At 44.9% G+C, this 16,219-nt stretch overlaps 2 protein-coding genes across 3 annotated transcripts in view; one reads left to right on the forward strand and one right to left on the reverse strand.

The window, feature by feature from the left end:
- The window catches only part of LOC141439481 (neurotrimin-like), a 161,345-nt gene that overhangs the window by 17,434 nt on the left and 127,692 nt on the right, over positions 1-16,219 (forward strand). The window lies entirely within an intron of this gene.
- Positions 1,074-8,520, reverse strand: LOC141440060 (uncharacterized). The gene is made up of 2 exons (XM_074104532.1): positions 7,083-8,520; positions 1,074-6,353 (listed from the first exon to the last, which is right to left on the reverse strand). The coding sequence occupies exons 1-2, from the start codon at positions 7,952-7,954 to the stop codon at positions 2,129-2,131; spliced, it is 5,097 nt and encodes a 1,698-aa protein (XP_073960633.1). The 5' UTR covers positions 7,955-8,520; the 3' UTR covers positions 1,074-2,128.

Consider the following 16,219-nt stretch of genomic DNA (forward strand, 5'->3'; position numbering starts at 1 on the left):
ATGAGATTGTACAAGGTTAGTTAAACAGAACACTTGTAAATGAAAGCTGTCCTATTAAAAAACTTCCCAAACAAAAAAACATAACTGCCAAAATATGGCACAATGGAGATTAAACCGATAACGCCACGATCAAGGATCAAACGCTGCCTTGCCGAAGAGCCTTAAAACATCGCCAATTGATTTTATTAAAAGACTTAAGGAACTAAATAACTCCGGATCAGGTGATGGATTATGAAAATTCCTTTAATATCTCGAACGGCATCCGGCCCCGAAGTTTGAAGTTCGCAATCGACCCCCGAAAGGAAATGAATTTCACTTCTTGCTAATGAAAATTCTTTCATACTTTGCCTAACAAAAACTCAACTTTCCCCTTATCACTATTGGCGTTTTTGCTCAAATTTTGAAGTTGCTGATTTAGATTATTATTATTTATCCCTGTAAAGACAAAAATGACTTCACCTCCAGCTCGGCTGGTGTGAATCTTTAGTTTTTGCCTATGAATTGAAATTTCCATGAAGTTCGCGGCGTTTATTTATGCAGAAAAAAAACTATAATTGTGGTTGAAAAACAGGACAGAATTTAAGATTGGTTTTTTGGAATCTTTTTGTATTTTTTATTTCAATTCCAAATTTTTACTTTTACGGTCATCCCGTAAAACCGAAATTGAAAATACAAACTGAAATATAGATGCACAGAAAAAACAGAAAAATAAGACCATCACTGGGAATCGAACCCAGGTTTGACCATCAGTGGTGTAGCGGTATAGCACGCGGTACGGATTACCGAGGACCTGGGTTCGATTCCCAGTGATGGTCTTATTTTTCTGTTTTTTCTGTGCATCTATATTTCAGTTTGTATTTTCAAGGACAGAATTTATTACATAAAATATTTACATTTATAATATCTTCGAATATTACAGACAGAATAATGCTTATACGTTTACAAATTTCAACTGAAGATCTACCTACTTATTATGATTAATTTTGCGTGATACCGTATGTGGAGCACAGTGGCTGGCCTTATGGGCTTTTCCTGTAGGTATAGCGCTGAGAATAGTAGTAAAACAAAATATGGCTATTTGAATCACTGTAATATCTTTCCACAAGGAACACAATATAATATAACTACACTTAATACTGGCTCGATATATTATCACTATCACTGTAATTACCCGCGCGGACGGACTAGCAATCATACGCCGCTCAAACGTGACCGCTCTCTACGAGTGCGTGGCGAAGAAGAAAGAGAAATTCGTCCGCTGTTACTAGGTGTAAAACTGGGCGGAAGTCAAATAAACTTCCGCCTTCTAGAACTTTCTACACCATGCTCATGGTGCCCCCTGACGGAGAGTAGAGCGAGACTGGGAAAAGAACAATAGGTTTTTTGCTACGCCCTCTGGAGTTGGCTGGCGGTACTATTTATCTAGCTAGTTGATTTTAAGCCTGACCTGTTTCGCTACTCTCCGCTAGGTAGATTATTTCAATGGCATGACTGCTTTGCTCACGGAGCACGTAGCCCTCTGCTCTATCGGTCACATTTACTCCCGCCGTGTACATGAAGTGTACATAATAGATACTAGTGACCGATATGACTCTACATCATGCCATTGAAACATCCAGACTGAGGCAGCTACATGTCTAACTTTCCTTAATTTATACATACAGTCCTATCAGTCTAGCATATATACAACTCAAGATAGACATGAACCATTTAAACTACTATCAGTCTGGATCTCTCTATAACTACAATTATTAACATGAGCAATTCTACAAAGGGTGGTGGTTGCTACTGTATACACCTCATCGACACTAACACAACTGCTGAATTTCACTGAATTCACTCCAAGTGGTGTATTCGGTAACAACCCCTGACAGTTACTAGACAACACAAAAAAATACTATGGTATGACTCGACATACATGAGGTTTTAGGCATGGTTGACTCTAAGGGTAGTCACTACAGCACTGCATTCTGCCATATCTTAATACAATACCTCTTGACCGCCGCAGCTGCCAAGAGGCAGCCACCAAACAATGCAGTACTGTAGCAACGCCATACAAATAATGTTGCGCATTGCGCGTGACTACACAGAACACAGCGCTACAATCTCTAAGGGCTACGAAATCACACTATTCTATAGGTAAGATTATAAGACGCTTGGTAGGACGACGCATTAAACCGTTCCTGGTTCTAACATCAACGACTCTTACGACTCCGTCCGCACCCGGATACACGCGCTCAACTCTGCCCTTCGGCCATACGTTTCTAGGCAAGTTTGGATCTACAATTATGACCACGTCCCCTTCCTTGATCGCTTCGCCGCGACCGCGCGGCTCCCGCCGGTTTGAAAGTGTGGGAAGGACTTCACGTACCCACCGCTGCCAAAACAGATCTGCCAGCCGCTGTGAGGCCCTCCAGTGTGACCGGCCCATCTCGTCCACCTTGGTGAAGGTCCCTGGTAACGGCACTTTGGACGGCCCGCCGAGCAGAAAATGGTTTGGTGTCAGTGCTTCTTCGTCTTCTGACGCCACAGATACGTGAGATAGAGGTCGTGAGTTTACCGTGTGTTCGACTTCTGTCAATAGCGTGTGGAGAACGTCTTCGTATGGGTGGCGCTCGTGGAGTGTGGCCGCCAATGCGGTCTTAACCGTAGATACCATTCTCTCCCAAGCACCTCCCATGAATGGTGCGCTTGCGGGGATGAACCGCCAGTCGATGTGTCGCACGTCGGCTTCTTGGTGTAAGGCTGTTAACGCCGCCCTACGAAGCTCTGCGTCAGCGCCGCGGAAGTTAGCTCCATTGTCGCTCCAAATCGTGTCAGGGTAGCCCCGGCGCGCTATCATGCGCCGTAGAGCGAGCACGGCGGCATCTGTTGAGAGCGACGCGGCGACTTCTAGATGCACGGCCCGCGTAGTCAAACAGGTGAAGAGCGCTACGTATCGTTTCTCATGATGCCGAGCTATTGTCACAGACAGGGGCCCGAAGTAGTCAACGCCGGTATGCGTGAAAGGGCGTTGGTGATGAGCGAGACGACAGGGCGGCAGATCGCCGGTCGGGGGTTCCGACGGCGCAGCGCGGCGGAGACGACATGGCTGACATCTTCTGATAACTGTTCGCACCGTGGGCCGTAGGCGCAAGATCCAGTAGCGCTGTCGAACTTCGTTCACCACGGATTCGACTCCACTGTGATGTAGCCGCCGGTGAATCCAATCTATGTAGAGGCGACAGTAGTGATGGTCACCGTCTAGCACGGCGGGCAAATACATTTCTTGCTCGATGTCTGCTGCAGCGGCGATGCGGCTGCGCAGCCTCAGTATGCCGTGCTGATCGATAATTAGGGACAGCCGATGGAGGCGGCTGTGGGTGTCCACCGCCTTCCCGCTTGCGACGTGTCGAAGCTCGTTCGGGAAACGCTCTTCTTGTGACGCGCGCGCCCAAAGGAGCTCGGCGCGGCGCGTGTACTGCGCCGCCAGAGGCACGTAGGCTGCTGATGGGGGTGTGGGTTCGCTGTGTGACCGCGCGCCGCGAGGCGCGCGCGCGACGCCGGGTTGAGTCGCCGTCCACGTCGGGTCATCTGCAGCGGTACGTCGGGTGCGTTTTGATACGGTGGTTGTAGTCCGAGACCGACAACGTTCTATGAACTGAAGCACGCGGGCCGTGGCGCGGACGAGTCGTAACCAAGAGGAGAACCGTGCGGCGTCCGGTAGGGCTTCAGTCAGGCGCGGTCCCTTCCTGGTCGTGGCGGCGTTGATACGCTCCTCTCCGGTGTCGGTAGTCGTGAGCGGGTCGCGTTCGCGCGGCCAGGTCGCTTCGTCGTCGTACAGGAACGATGGTCCCCGGAACCAGCGGTGAGTCGCCGTTAAATCGGACTGCAGGTCGCGCGTCGCATCGTCGGCGACGTTGTGAGCCGAAGGTACCCAGCGCCACTCTGCTCCGGCCGTGGTCTCTTCCAATTCCGCTACCCGATGTGCGACGAACGGCTTGAATGAGCGCGCGTCGGCGCGCAGCCACGCCAGCACCGTGCGCGAGTCGGACCAGAAGACTCGTCGGTCGGCGCGCCGGTCGTGCTCCTCTGCCACCGTGTGCGCCAGGCGACCACCCAGGACAGCTCCCTGTAATTCAAGCCTTGGTACAGATATGATCTTAAGGGGGGCCACGCGCCCCTTCGCCGCCGCGAGCGAAACACTGATATCGCCTGTGATAGTCACGGAACGCCAATAGGCGGCGGCGGCATAGCCCTGTTCGCTTGCGTCGACGAACACATGCAACTCTAATGTCGTTGCTTTGCTGTAGCCCTGGTAACAACGTGGTATTTGAACGCCTTTAAGTTTCTGTAAGGCAATTAACCATTCGCGCCATTTACACTTTATGGGGTGGGGAAGAGGTTCGTCCCAACCTATTTTAAGACGCCAGATACTCTGAAGTATTCGCTTTGCCTGTGCCGTAATAGGCGTGGCGAGGCCTAAGGGATCGTACAATGCCATTGCCGTACTCAGTAATTGACGTTTAGACGTTTGCTGATCTAAATAGGAGGGGTCAACTTTCCTGAAATTGAATCCCAGCGTGTCGTCGGCGGGTCGCCAGACGAGCCCCAGTACTTTTTCTTCCTTGCTGAGGCGTACGTCTGGTGCCGCGGGTTCGGACGCGAGGCCGGCTACCGCTGCGGGGTCGTTGGCCGCCCATTTCTGCAGCACGAAGTTCCCTCGGCGGTGTACCGCGTCCACCGCGCGTGACACCCGTTGCGCCTCTTCAACGTCGTCAAAACTCTGTAAAAAATCGTCCATATAATGATTTCTGATAATAGACTGTACTGCATCGGGATATTCGGACCTATTTATCTGTGCATTATAATTTTTAATATAAATTGCAGTGCTTGGGGAAGACGTTGCGCCAAATAATACCGATCGCATTCTGTATTCGGTGGGCGTAGAAGTCGGGTCGTCACGCCACAGAAAGCGCAATGCGTCTCTATCTTCCCGCCTTATCGATATGCGCAGAAACATATCTTTTATGTCAGCCGCCACGGCTACAGGTTTTTGCCTAAATCGCATAAGTACTCCTAGAAGAGATTGTAATAAATCAGGTCCGGTAAGCAAAAAATCATTCAAACATACACCGTGCGTACGGGCAGCTGCGTCGTGAACAATACGGATTTTACCCGGTTTCGAATCATTTACTACTGGGAAATGGGGTAAGTACCACATGCGGTGACTAGATGGCGTTGCCGGCGCCAACTCCGCGTAACCATTTTGAACCATTGACTTAATTTGTTCTGAATATTTCTGGCTCAGAACTGGATCCTTCCGGAGTCGTTTCTCTACGCCCTGGAGACGACTTAGTGTAGCGGCGTAATTATCAGGGAAAGTTTTCCCCTCATTTTTCCACAACATACCTGTTTCATAGCCCCCTTCAGGCAGAGCGCGTGTAGTTTTCTCCAAAATCTGAAGCGCACGAGTTTCGGGGTCGCCTTGTGGCCGGCGCGGCTCCACTCCTAGTGATTCTAAGTTGAAATGTTCTTTCACGAGCCGATCGAGAGACTCGTTAGTACTCATATGGCCACACCGCTCTGTGCCCTGCACACGCCCACTGTAGCAACTCTGCCCGTGTAGAGCCCAACCGAGAGGCATGCGCGATGCTACTAGTTGACCCGCGGGCCCTCTGCGTACCTCCGATGACAGTAGTAGCGCCCAGTTGTCCTGACCTATCAAAACAGTTGGCACCCCGGACTCGTACACGAGTTGCTCAGATATAGAAGTGAGGTGTTCGCAACTAGCGAGCGCCTCCACTGGTACAGACTGCGCCGATATGTCGAGTCGATCGATGGTTCGTGCCTGTATGTCTATACATTCATTTACGTGTTTGCCACGTATTGTGAATGTGACACGTTGCGAGCTCGCTGCGTCTATACGCGCGCCGGCTACTGCTTCTATATAAAATGGGTCATTGGGGCCACTTACGCCGATGTGTTGCGCAGCTTCCGTTGTAAGCAGCGTCACGGTGGAGCCGTCATCTAGAAGAGCGTATGTATTCATCTCACCTCGAGGTCCTGATATAACGACCGGTATCACTTTGAGCAGAGTGTGGGTGCGGGCGCGCGGGGCCCTCGCAGTCGTGACCGCGGCGGGGGGCCCGGCGTGTTCGCAACACGACGTGCAGCGCGCGCAGCTTGTGTCTGCCGCGGTGTTCCCATTCGCGGCGTGCGCGACTTCGTGCTGAGCGCGCGCGCCCTCATCGGAGCGTCGTCCGCTGTCGCCGCCGCCGCCGTGTAGAAGCTTGTGATGAAAGTATTCACAGCCCGGCGCGTCGCACTGCTTGCTTTTGCATCGATGTTTCCAAGACCTTTTCTGTAGACATCTGAAACATAAATGATTCTTGCGTGATGTGTCCCACCTATCTGACACAGACATATTTTTAAACAAGGAGCAAACGGCTGCGTTACTACACTTTCCTTTACAAATCGCACATGACAAGCTACTCTCTTTGGCATTGAACGATCGGTGCGATTTACGAATATTATCACATGGACCTCGGCGTTGGTGATTCTCTACTATCGTTTCTGCCTTAGCGTGCCGCGCGTTAAGCTCGGCCTCGCCATCGAGGAAACGCCCTAATATCACTAAACCGGGTTCTGTGTCGCCTGACTTTATTTCATATTCGTACCATCTGTTACGAATAATTGGGGTTAATTTGTCTACCACTATATTAACCATTTCAGGACTATAAAGATATTCTGGCTTTTTTAAGGCTTTCACCGTGGCGATTATATTGCAAACTTTCGATGCGAATGCACACACCTCCCTAGAGCTATCTATCAGTTTAGGTAGGTGACGTAATTTATCTAGCTCATGTATTATGAGGGCATTTGGCCGCCCAAATCTACACTCTAATTTATGCATGATTTCGTCTGGGGCGGATCCCAAAAACAAACATCTCACAGCTTCCATAGCCTCGCCCTTAAGGCTTTTCCTTAGGCGGGCTAGGTTTTCGGTCACTGAATAGGCTGAGGCCGATTCTAAATAAGCTGCTTTAAAATGCATCCACTCACTAATCGAGCCATTAAAATTAGGTAAATCGAGTCCATACCTGTTACTCGCGGGGCGGCCCCCGCGAGCTACCTCGAGAATTGCCGTCGCTAAATCCTTCAAGGTCTGACCGGTGTCTGTGTGGTTGCCGTGGCCCGGCGCATACGTCCCCGATGCGCCGATGCCGCCGCTCGGCGCGCTAGCTTGGGGCGCGCTGATGCCGCCGCCCGGCGCGTATGGCTGTGACGCGCCGATGTCGCCGCCCGGCGCGTATGGCTGTGACGCACCGATGTCGTAGCTCGGCGCGCATGGGTGTGACGCGCCGATGCCGTCTGACGCGTACGCCTGTGACGCGTCGGTGTTTCTTGCTCCTAGCGCGTCTGTCGCAGACTCGCCGATGCCGCCTGACGCGTGCGCCTGTGACGCGTCTGTGCCCCTTACTCTCGGCGCGTACGCCCCCGACGCGCCGAAATTACCCGTCACGTACGTCTGTGACGTGACGGAATATCTCCCGGAGTGGACGAGCTGTGGTGACTCCGTATGTGCCGCGAGGTTCGCGGTGGCACCAGAAATCACAGGGCTCGTTGGGGTTAATGGCGGCACGGTGTGTGACGTCCTGTCGTCACAGAGCAATCCTGCCTCCAGAGCTGCCACTCTTGCCTCGGCGAGCTCTAGCCTAGCTTCAGCTAAGGCCCTCCTTCTTCTCGTCACGTCGTCTGATTGTCCGTCGTGTTCGCCCGCGGCCCGGGGCTCCAGTGGCGGTGACTGAGGTGTCGGTGCCAGGGGGGCTGCGGGTGCTGGTCGCGCGGCCTCGGATTCCGTGTCGGAGGCGGCGGTCGGGGCTGTTACCTCAAGGCAAGGCGCCTCCGCTGTCGGGCCAGCCGCTTCCTCTTCCACTCCGTGACCGCGAGCCATATTTCGTGTTACTACCATTCACCAGCTTTCCGGTTCGTATGGACCAATGTGGAGCACAGTGGCTGGCCTTATGGGCTTTTCCTGTAGGTATAGCGCTGAGAGAATAGTAGTAAAACAAAATATGGCTATTTGAATCACTGTAATATCTTTCCACAAGGAACACAATATAATATAACTACACTTAATACTGGCTCGATATATTATCACTATCACTGTAATTACCCGCGCGGACGGACTAGCAATCATACGCCGCTCAAACGTGACCGCTCTCTACGAGTGCGTGGCGAAGAAGAAAGAGAAATTCGTCCGCTGTTACTAGGTGTAAAACTGGGCGGAAGTCAAATAAACTTCCGCCTTCTAGAACTTTCTACACCATGCTCATGGTGCCCCCTGACGGAGAGTAGAGCGAGACTGGGAAAAGAACAATAGGTTTTTTGCTACGCCCTCTGGAGTTGGCTGGCGGTACTATTTATCTAGCTAGTTGATTTTAAGCCTGACCTGTTTCGCTACTCTCCGCTAGGTAGATTATTTCAATGGCATGACTGCTTTGCTCACGGAGCACGTAGCCCTCTGCTCTATCGGTCACACCGTATACGTGAAAACGATACCAATTCGGACACCATCATCAAAACAGGGTCCTAATCCGACAAACTGTCAGCAATTTGTAAGCAAAAAACGTTGTTTTTTTCTCAATTTTCACTAAAACGATTCTTCCTTATCTAATTAATATACCAGGGTTGTTGACACGAAAGTATTTTTATACACCTTTAAAGATTTCACGTCAAAACATTTTAATACCTTTTCCCAGTAACTTAATAACAAGGCGATGTTTTAGAGACTAAACAGCAGACAGGTTAAAGTGGATGAGGACGGTGAGCGTTCACAAAAGACGCTTTGAAATATTCATAAATGTTTCAGGGTTGCCACCATGTCACAACACTTATTTTGCAAATAATTAATACATATGTTATTAAAATTGGTTTTTGGAGTCTTTTTGTATTTTCATTTCAACTCCAAATTTTGTTACTCCCGTAAAAGCCACATCGAAAATACCAACTGAAACATAGATGCACAGAAAAACCAGAAAAAGAAACCAGCGCTGGGAATCGAACCCAGGTCCTCACCATTCCATGCTGCGTGGTATACCGCTATACAATCACTGGACAGGAGTACAGACACAAATTTCTCCTATGCACCACATACATATTACCTCTGCTTGTTTGTTTCTTATTTAGTCACTTAAGCAGCGACACTAGCGACATCTATGCTTTTAGCCCTCATCGAGAAACTTTCAGCACTCCATCTGTCCATCTTGTCCGGGTGAGCGGTTAGTTCCGATGCTGAGGACCTGGGTTCGATTCCCTGCGCTGGTCTCTTTTCTGGTTTTTTTGTACATCTATGTTTCAGTTTGTATTTTCGATGTACCTAAGTTATGTTTAACACGATGAGGCAGCTTTACAAATGATCTTGAGTGAGGCTTACTAGAACATATCTCTCTAAGGGATAAGTTCGCCTTTGTACAGAACATTCTCTTGCTATCTGTTCATTTCGTGTGTTTTATGTACCTATGTACAATAAAGAATTATGCAGTATGTAAAATAATGTGAACTAATCTCACTAATATTATAACTAAATACGAAAGTTTGTTAGTCTGTTTGATTGTTTGTTACCTCACTCATCACGTCTAAACCGCTGAATCGATTTAAATGAAATTTGGTACACAGGTAGTTTGAGTCCCGGGGCCGGGGAGGGTAAAAGGATAGGTAGTTTCTATATACCTGTGTTTTCTGTACTGCTTACTATATGTTGGTCTTCAATAAAGTGTTTTGTATTTTATTGTATTGTATTGTAGTTTTTATCCCGGAAAATTGCTTAGTTCCCGCGGGATAGCGGTAAACGAATTCTGCGCGGACGCAGACGCCAGCAACGGCCAGTATAATACAAATTAAAAGTCGTGGTAGCCAAACTAAATAGTAATTTAGTTTGACCTATGGTCTCTCAAGGAATGGGTCATGGGTACGAACCGGAGCTCACACCTCTAACGTTTTAGAATTTATAAGTGAAATTAATTTGAAATTTACCCAAACCTTTACGGTGAAGGAAAAACATCTTGAGAAAGCCTGTACTCGTACACACTTGCATTGAAATTCAATCGTGTGTCAAGTTCCCAATCCGCGCCGCCCTACACCTTTTTACGCAATTTTTAGATTGTTTCATGAACGTGTGAACCCTGCGGAGTCATCAAATATTTTCAGCAAAGACAAGCTGTAGCCGGAGGAAATATTATCCGGGAGTATGTCGCAAATATTGCATATGTTCCAGCGGAGAAGAACAAAATTGTTCAAATACGAACTTTATGATGATGTTAGGCTACTAGGGGCGATATAACCCTTTCTAGCGTTAACCCTGCCTCATCATCATGTCAGCCATAGGACGTCCACTGTTGGATATAGGTCTCCTCTTAGACCTCCGGTTGCTTCGATTGAAAGCGACCTGCTTCCACCGTGAGCCTGAAGCATCCGTGTATCTCTTTAGTGGATTCCTACGGCTGCGCTACTCTGTTTAGAACACACCGCTAACGAATTTCTTTGACTTTTTAAATTCAAAAGCCACAGGTAAAGGCTAGTTAAAATAGGAGCGTGTTGAAAAATACACTGTCATAAAATCACATTAACTGTTAATAACTAAGAGTAAGATTAAGTTATAATTAGCGAATTAGCTCATTGAAGTGTCTCACGGAGAACAGATCGTCGATCGGTCGGTCGTTGGGGCCGAAAGGTTCTCGAGTGGAGATCCCGGATCTGCAAGTGCAGCGTAAGATGTCCACAAACGAGATGGACGGATGACCTGGAAGTCGCGAGTACACGGTGGATTCAAGCTGCTTCTAATCGAGGCAACTGGAGGGCTATGGGGGAGGCTTATGTCAAACTGTTTACGTCCTACGGCTTATATGATACTGATGATGATGAAAGAGTAGAAGTACAAGCAGGTAGAAATAAAAATAATAAATCGGTAAACTAGGTAATTTCTGTAATAATAGAGCAGGTATTCTTAGCTCGGGTATCCCGGCTTTCAGAAATATCTCGAGGCAGACGGTAGGCACTCAGTAACACAAGTACCACGCAAAGGATCGCTAAATGGCCTGCGTCTAACCTTTCCTGTACCGCACCGACTACGTACCTACGTCGGATGTTGTATTGTGTGCCCCAAATTAAAAAACGCAGCGTTTTTATTTTCTTTAAGTTAGGATTGGATTTACCTGATTAATTAATTGTTTGTACCCCGAATCAGGTTTCCACGTGACAGGCTTAGCCTAGTGTGGAACCAACGGAAACCCTACTTGTAATTTGTTTTTGCTTTTAATAAACCATTTTGATTTATTTTTTTGATTTGTTTTTGATTATTTTGGAGTAGTAAATTGGACTTATGTGTTAATGGTGTAAAAAGGGTCGAAAATTGCAAACTAGTAATACCTACTGGAAGGGTGTCAAGATCTAATCCTAGTAATATATAATAGTAGGAAAGAACAACCTACTAATCCATAACCGCAACAGTATTTTAACTCTACATGCCTGATTCTTTACTCTAGTATAGTTAATTTGCTAAATTTAAGCCGCAGTATTACAGCAATACACGACCTACGTCATCAAAAGGTAACTAGTTTCACGGTCTTTCCGCCGTTAAAACTTTTGAGCAGACCAATACGCAATCCCAGTAAAAATACAGGATTGTGTATTTAATAACACTTACATAAACTTTTGTATAAGTATCTCGTAAAAAACACATGTCTGCCTCTAGCTAAAGAAAATGAAACTCAGAACCTCGAGCTTTAAGCTAGAACAAAAAATTCATAAAGTTATAATTTGGAACCGATTGGAGATTAACTATAACTTTATCGACGAAACTGACAATTTGCAGTTGCTCCTTAAATCTCGGCCTGTCCATTAGCCTACTTGTTCGTATGATCACGAGCGTAGGGACCCACTTAAGATCGAATATCTTTTGACGAAATGAAATGGATCTCAAATTAACGCTCGTGACCGTGCGTTATGAGTGCTATATAATAATTAAACCGCTTGTCTCTCATAACTCAACTAGAATATTTAGGTTCGTTTTTCTAGACGCATTATTAAAATTAGGGATTTGTGTATGAAAATGAGGCACTTAGTAGGTTCGTACGTTTTCTTTTGTGTTCAAATTAATGTTACGTCGAGATTTTTAAAACCAGCCTACATATTTAAATTTACTGTGCTTTGTTTAAATTACCATTCAAAAACATTATTTCGTATTACTGACCCTTTTGATGGTTTTTGTGAGCTTATTTAGGATTTGCTTAGTTGTTAATAATGGTTATTTTTATTACGCTTTTATGGCCATTTATAAACAATCACACAGAGACATTTCAAATGGCTGGAACATTATTTTGCTTCGCTGTCTTGTTGTTTTGTTGCGTCTTTAATTTTTTTAATTAATACCTTCCTGCTTCGTTTAGAATCAGTAGGTCTGTAAGCACATAATCAAGGTCCTGTTATGTAGATGGTACTGTAGTAAATTATTCAGTTTTTTGTCTCTATTTTCCGCCGCCGTGGTGACCTAGTGGATTGACCTATAGCCTCTCAAGCAGAGAATCGTTGGTCAAACCCCGGCTCCACCTCTGAGTTTTCGAAATTCATGTGCAAAATTACATTTGAAGTTTACCACGAGCTAACACGGCGAAGGAAAACATCGCGAGGAAACCTGCACAACCGGGCGAAGCAATTCAATGCAAACTATGGCCCAAGCCATCTCATTCTGAGAGGAGGCCTGTGCCCAGCCGTCTGACTTATATATGCCGGGATGATAATGATTTAGTAGTAATTACCTCAACAAAAACGTAAACGTAAATTACGTAAGTGCTGCCGATTTTAAGCCCCCAAATATTTGATTTGTACATTTGTATAACTAATTCAAAGCATTTACTGATACGAAAAAAAGGAGCAATAAGGAATTCGTGATGAATTCTATATAAATGTAGCCCAAATGACATTCAGAGCTCTTACCGCTCCCGATAATACCGGTAACAATTTTCCGCGGCTGCGCCATCCATTCCTTGGCGAGTGCGACGGGTTGATAAATCATTTTTCGTAAGCGCGAACAGTACTCTTATTTTATCAATAGGACAGTATCATTTGTCCATATTAAAAAAGTGTGTATGTGTGTCAGCTGCGACGCACGACTGGAGAGTCATTCGCAGAATCGAAATGTAACGTGTCACAACGCAAAAGTATGTATCAGGGTAACAGTCTATACGTAATAGGTCTGTTTAAAAGTTAATTTACGAATTAAAAAAATTGAAACGACTCACGCAGTAAAGGTACCAGGGCAACAAGCCTAGTAAGGTCTTTCCAAAAATTCTATTGTCGAATTAGAAAATACAAAATCGAAACGTCTGACTTAGAAAAGTACTAGGACAATAGCTTAAGGTAAGAGAAAAACAACGCTTTTTATTTTAGCGCTTTTAAATTTCACGGGGGGGGGGATTTATATTGGGTATGAAAATTGATTCATAAAGCGTAGTGCAATGGTTAAAAAACTTTACCCATTTGGCGATTAAAATGAAATCAATGAAACATAAAAAGTTTTTTTTTCATTGTCGATATTATAACAAGCCTTTTTGCGGACTGTACTTTTTGTTAACGACATATCTCACTGTTTTAAACTTTCGTGATTTTCACTCATAGATAGTCAAAATACCAAAAACATGACTTATCACGGTAAACACACTTACAAACGACTTAAACGAGTGCCGGTACTATTTGTGATATCCTCCTTTAGCCTTTTCATTCTGAGCGGAAGCCTGTGCAGTGTGGTGTGTGCAGTGGGATTTATACAGGCCGAAGTGATGGTAGTATCCGTAGTATTAAAATTCGATGTCCTATCATTGAAGAGTTCCGACCTGTGGAGATGATTGTGGCCGGACCTCCAGAATTTCACTACTTGATACCAAGAGAAAACACAAAATATTTACTGAAAACAGATTATTTTTTAAATTGGTTGGTGTAGATAAAGTTACACAACTGTTTATTGAATCAGGCGTTACTTTGCGGAGGTCCATATCAATGAACTAAAATAATTTCCTTGCTCACCCGCGACCTTACGATAGCTAAGCTTATGCAAAATATGCGTGTTCATGCAGTTCCTCCACCTCCACACTGTAAGAACACACTCCGCACTGTACAACTGGTAGCATGGTGTACGGTTGTGTCACTCTGAAGATGAGCTCTGTTTGAGTTCGAAACGCGTCAGTGTAGTGTGGTGGTGGTGATAGATGGGTTTGTGTGATTTGTGTGTGTTCTTACAGTGTGGAGGTGGAGGAACTGCATGAACACGCATATTTTGCATAAGCTTAGCTATCGTAAGGTCGCGGGTGAGCAAGGAAATTATTTTAGTTCATTTACACAACTGTTTTTGAACTGTGTGCCATGGTATAACGATACACATTGAGTAATAGAATGAAACACGTCATTCGTGCCAACCTTTGGTTACGGGAATACCATATTACGGAGCACAGATTTCCACCAGAAATATATGATTGTTGAATGTGTAGACATTTTATTATATTCCAGTTGCACTAGATTATTCTTCAACAACTTCACACGTAACAATATTAGCTTATGTTAAAGGATTGATAATTCTGAAGTTATACTTCATTATGATCACACTTAAAGACAGCAAATGACGAATTTATTATTAGCATTGTACACAGTCTAATTATTATTTAAATAGTTAAAGGAATGATAACGCAGCTGCTGTTTTGAAAATTACGCAACAAGCAACACCAATGAGAGTTGATTTTGGCTTTATAAGTGACCGATAATTCTCTATTTATTCTATCCAAAAATGCTCTTATTGTTTTCATGCAAATTATACTTGGCAAATACTGGAACTATCTTACCGTTCAAGCTTATCTACCTAAGTATTTACCAGTGCCCAATGATATCTTTCTCTATTATTAGCTTTAAAAACCAAACACGTCACAAACTAACAAGTAGATATAAGTTAAATAAGCTAAAGCTCACCGTCGTAAACAATCATTTCAAAGTCAAATCACTAGACATCCGATATTGTTACGTCAATATCCTGACCCGAGCTGGTTTTCCGTCTCAGCCAAACAATATCATCGCTCGACCTTATGTTTTCCAAGCACCTGACAGTCCAATTACTAAGAATCGAGATCAGCCACTAGGGTACCGCTAGCACTGACGTTTTAAAAGCTAGCCCGGTTTTTTTAGCTCAGATATCATTAAAGTAAAGTAATAGCGATCGGACAAACCATTTTAAGGCGGCAATATAGGGGCTTGTTGACTTTATTTTGCTACTAGTGTAATTTCTTTTATGTTTCGCAAATAACCCAAGTATAGTTCCAGTTTGTTTGGCTTGTTTTACTGTAAATTAAACCTGGTGATATTGCTGATGAAGTTGATTATTTATTTTAATTGCTCTTTTGGCGAAATTGCTGTGCTTCATTATTTAGACAGTTGAGGAGTAGAATTTTCTGTCTGCACTTGTGTTCTCTGAATGCTGCAATCTGGTCTTATTATCAAGGATGAACAGGAATCTATTCGTTTCGTGAGTCTTAGCCTAGCGAACATAAAAATCAAATTTAAGAATAACTGAAAAATATCCCAATCCCAATAATATTATAAATGCGAAAGTTTGTAAGTCGGTTTGTTTGTTTGTTTGTTACTTCATCACGTTTAAACCGCTAAATCGATTTAGATGAGATTTGGTATATAGATACCTTGAGTCCCGGGTAGGACATAGGATAGTTTTTATCCTGGAAAATTGCATAGTTCCAGCGGGATGGAGATAACCGAATTCTACTTGGACGGAGTTGCTGGTAAGTAGTACCTACTGTATAAAGCACAGATAATTCGGTAAATAAATAAATATCACAGGACACTTGACACCGATTTCGAACTAGTCCCAAAGTTAGCAAAGCTTGTGTTGTTGGTTCAAGGCAACAGATGAATATAGTTTAAAAGATAGATATATTTATTTAAATACATAATTTACACCCAAGATTCGAGAATCAACCCAAGACGGAACTCGGAACCTCAAGCTTCGTAGTCAGGTTCTCTAACTACCAGGCGGTCGTCTACATACATCTCAATAAAGATTTTTAAATACGCTTATATAATTTCCATAATTACAAAACTTATTAATCTCATCCCTGTGTCAGCATCTCTGTGCCTATAGTAAAATGTATAAAAAAATCAATTGACGTTACTTACAATTCCCTTT

Source organism: Choristoneura fumiferana, chromosome 21 (genome assembly GCF_025370935.1).
Source record: "Choristoneura fumiferana chromosome 21, NRCan_CFum_1, whole genome shotgun sequence".
Lineage (NCBI taxonomy): Eukaryota > Metazoa > Arthropoda > Insecta > Lepidoptera > Tortricidae > Choristoneura > Choristoneura fumiferana.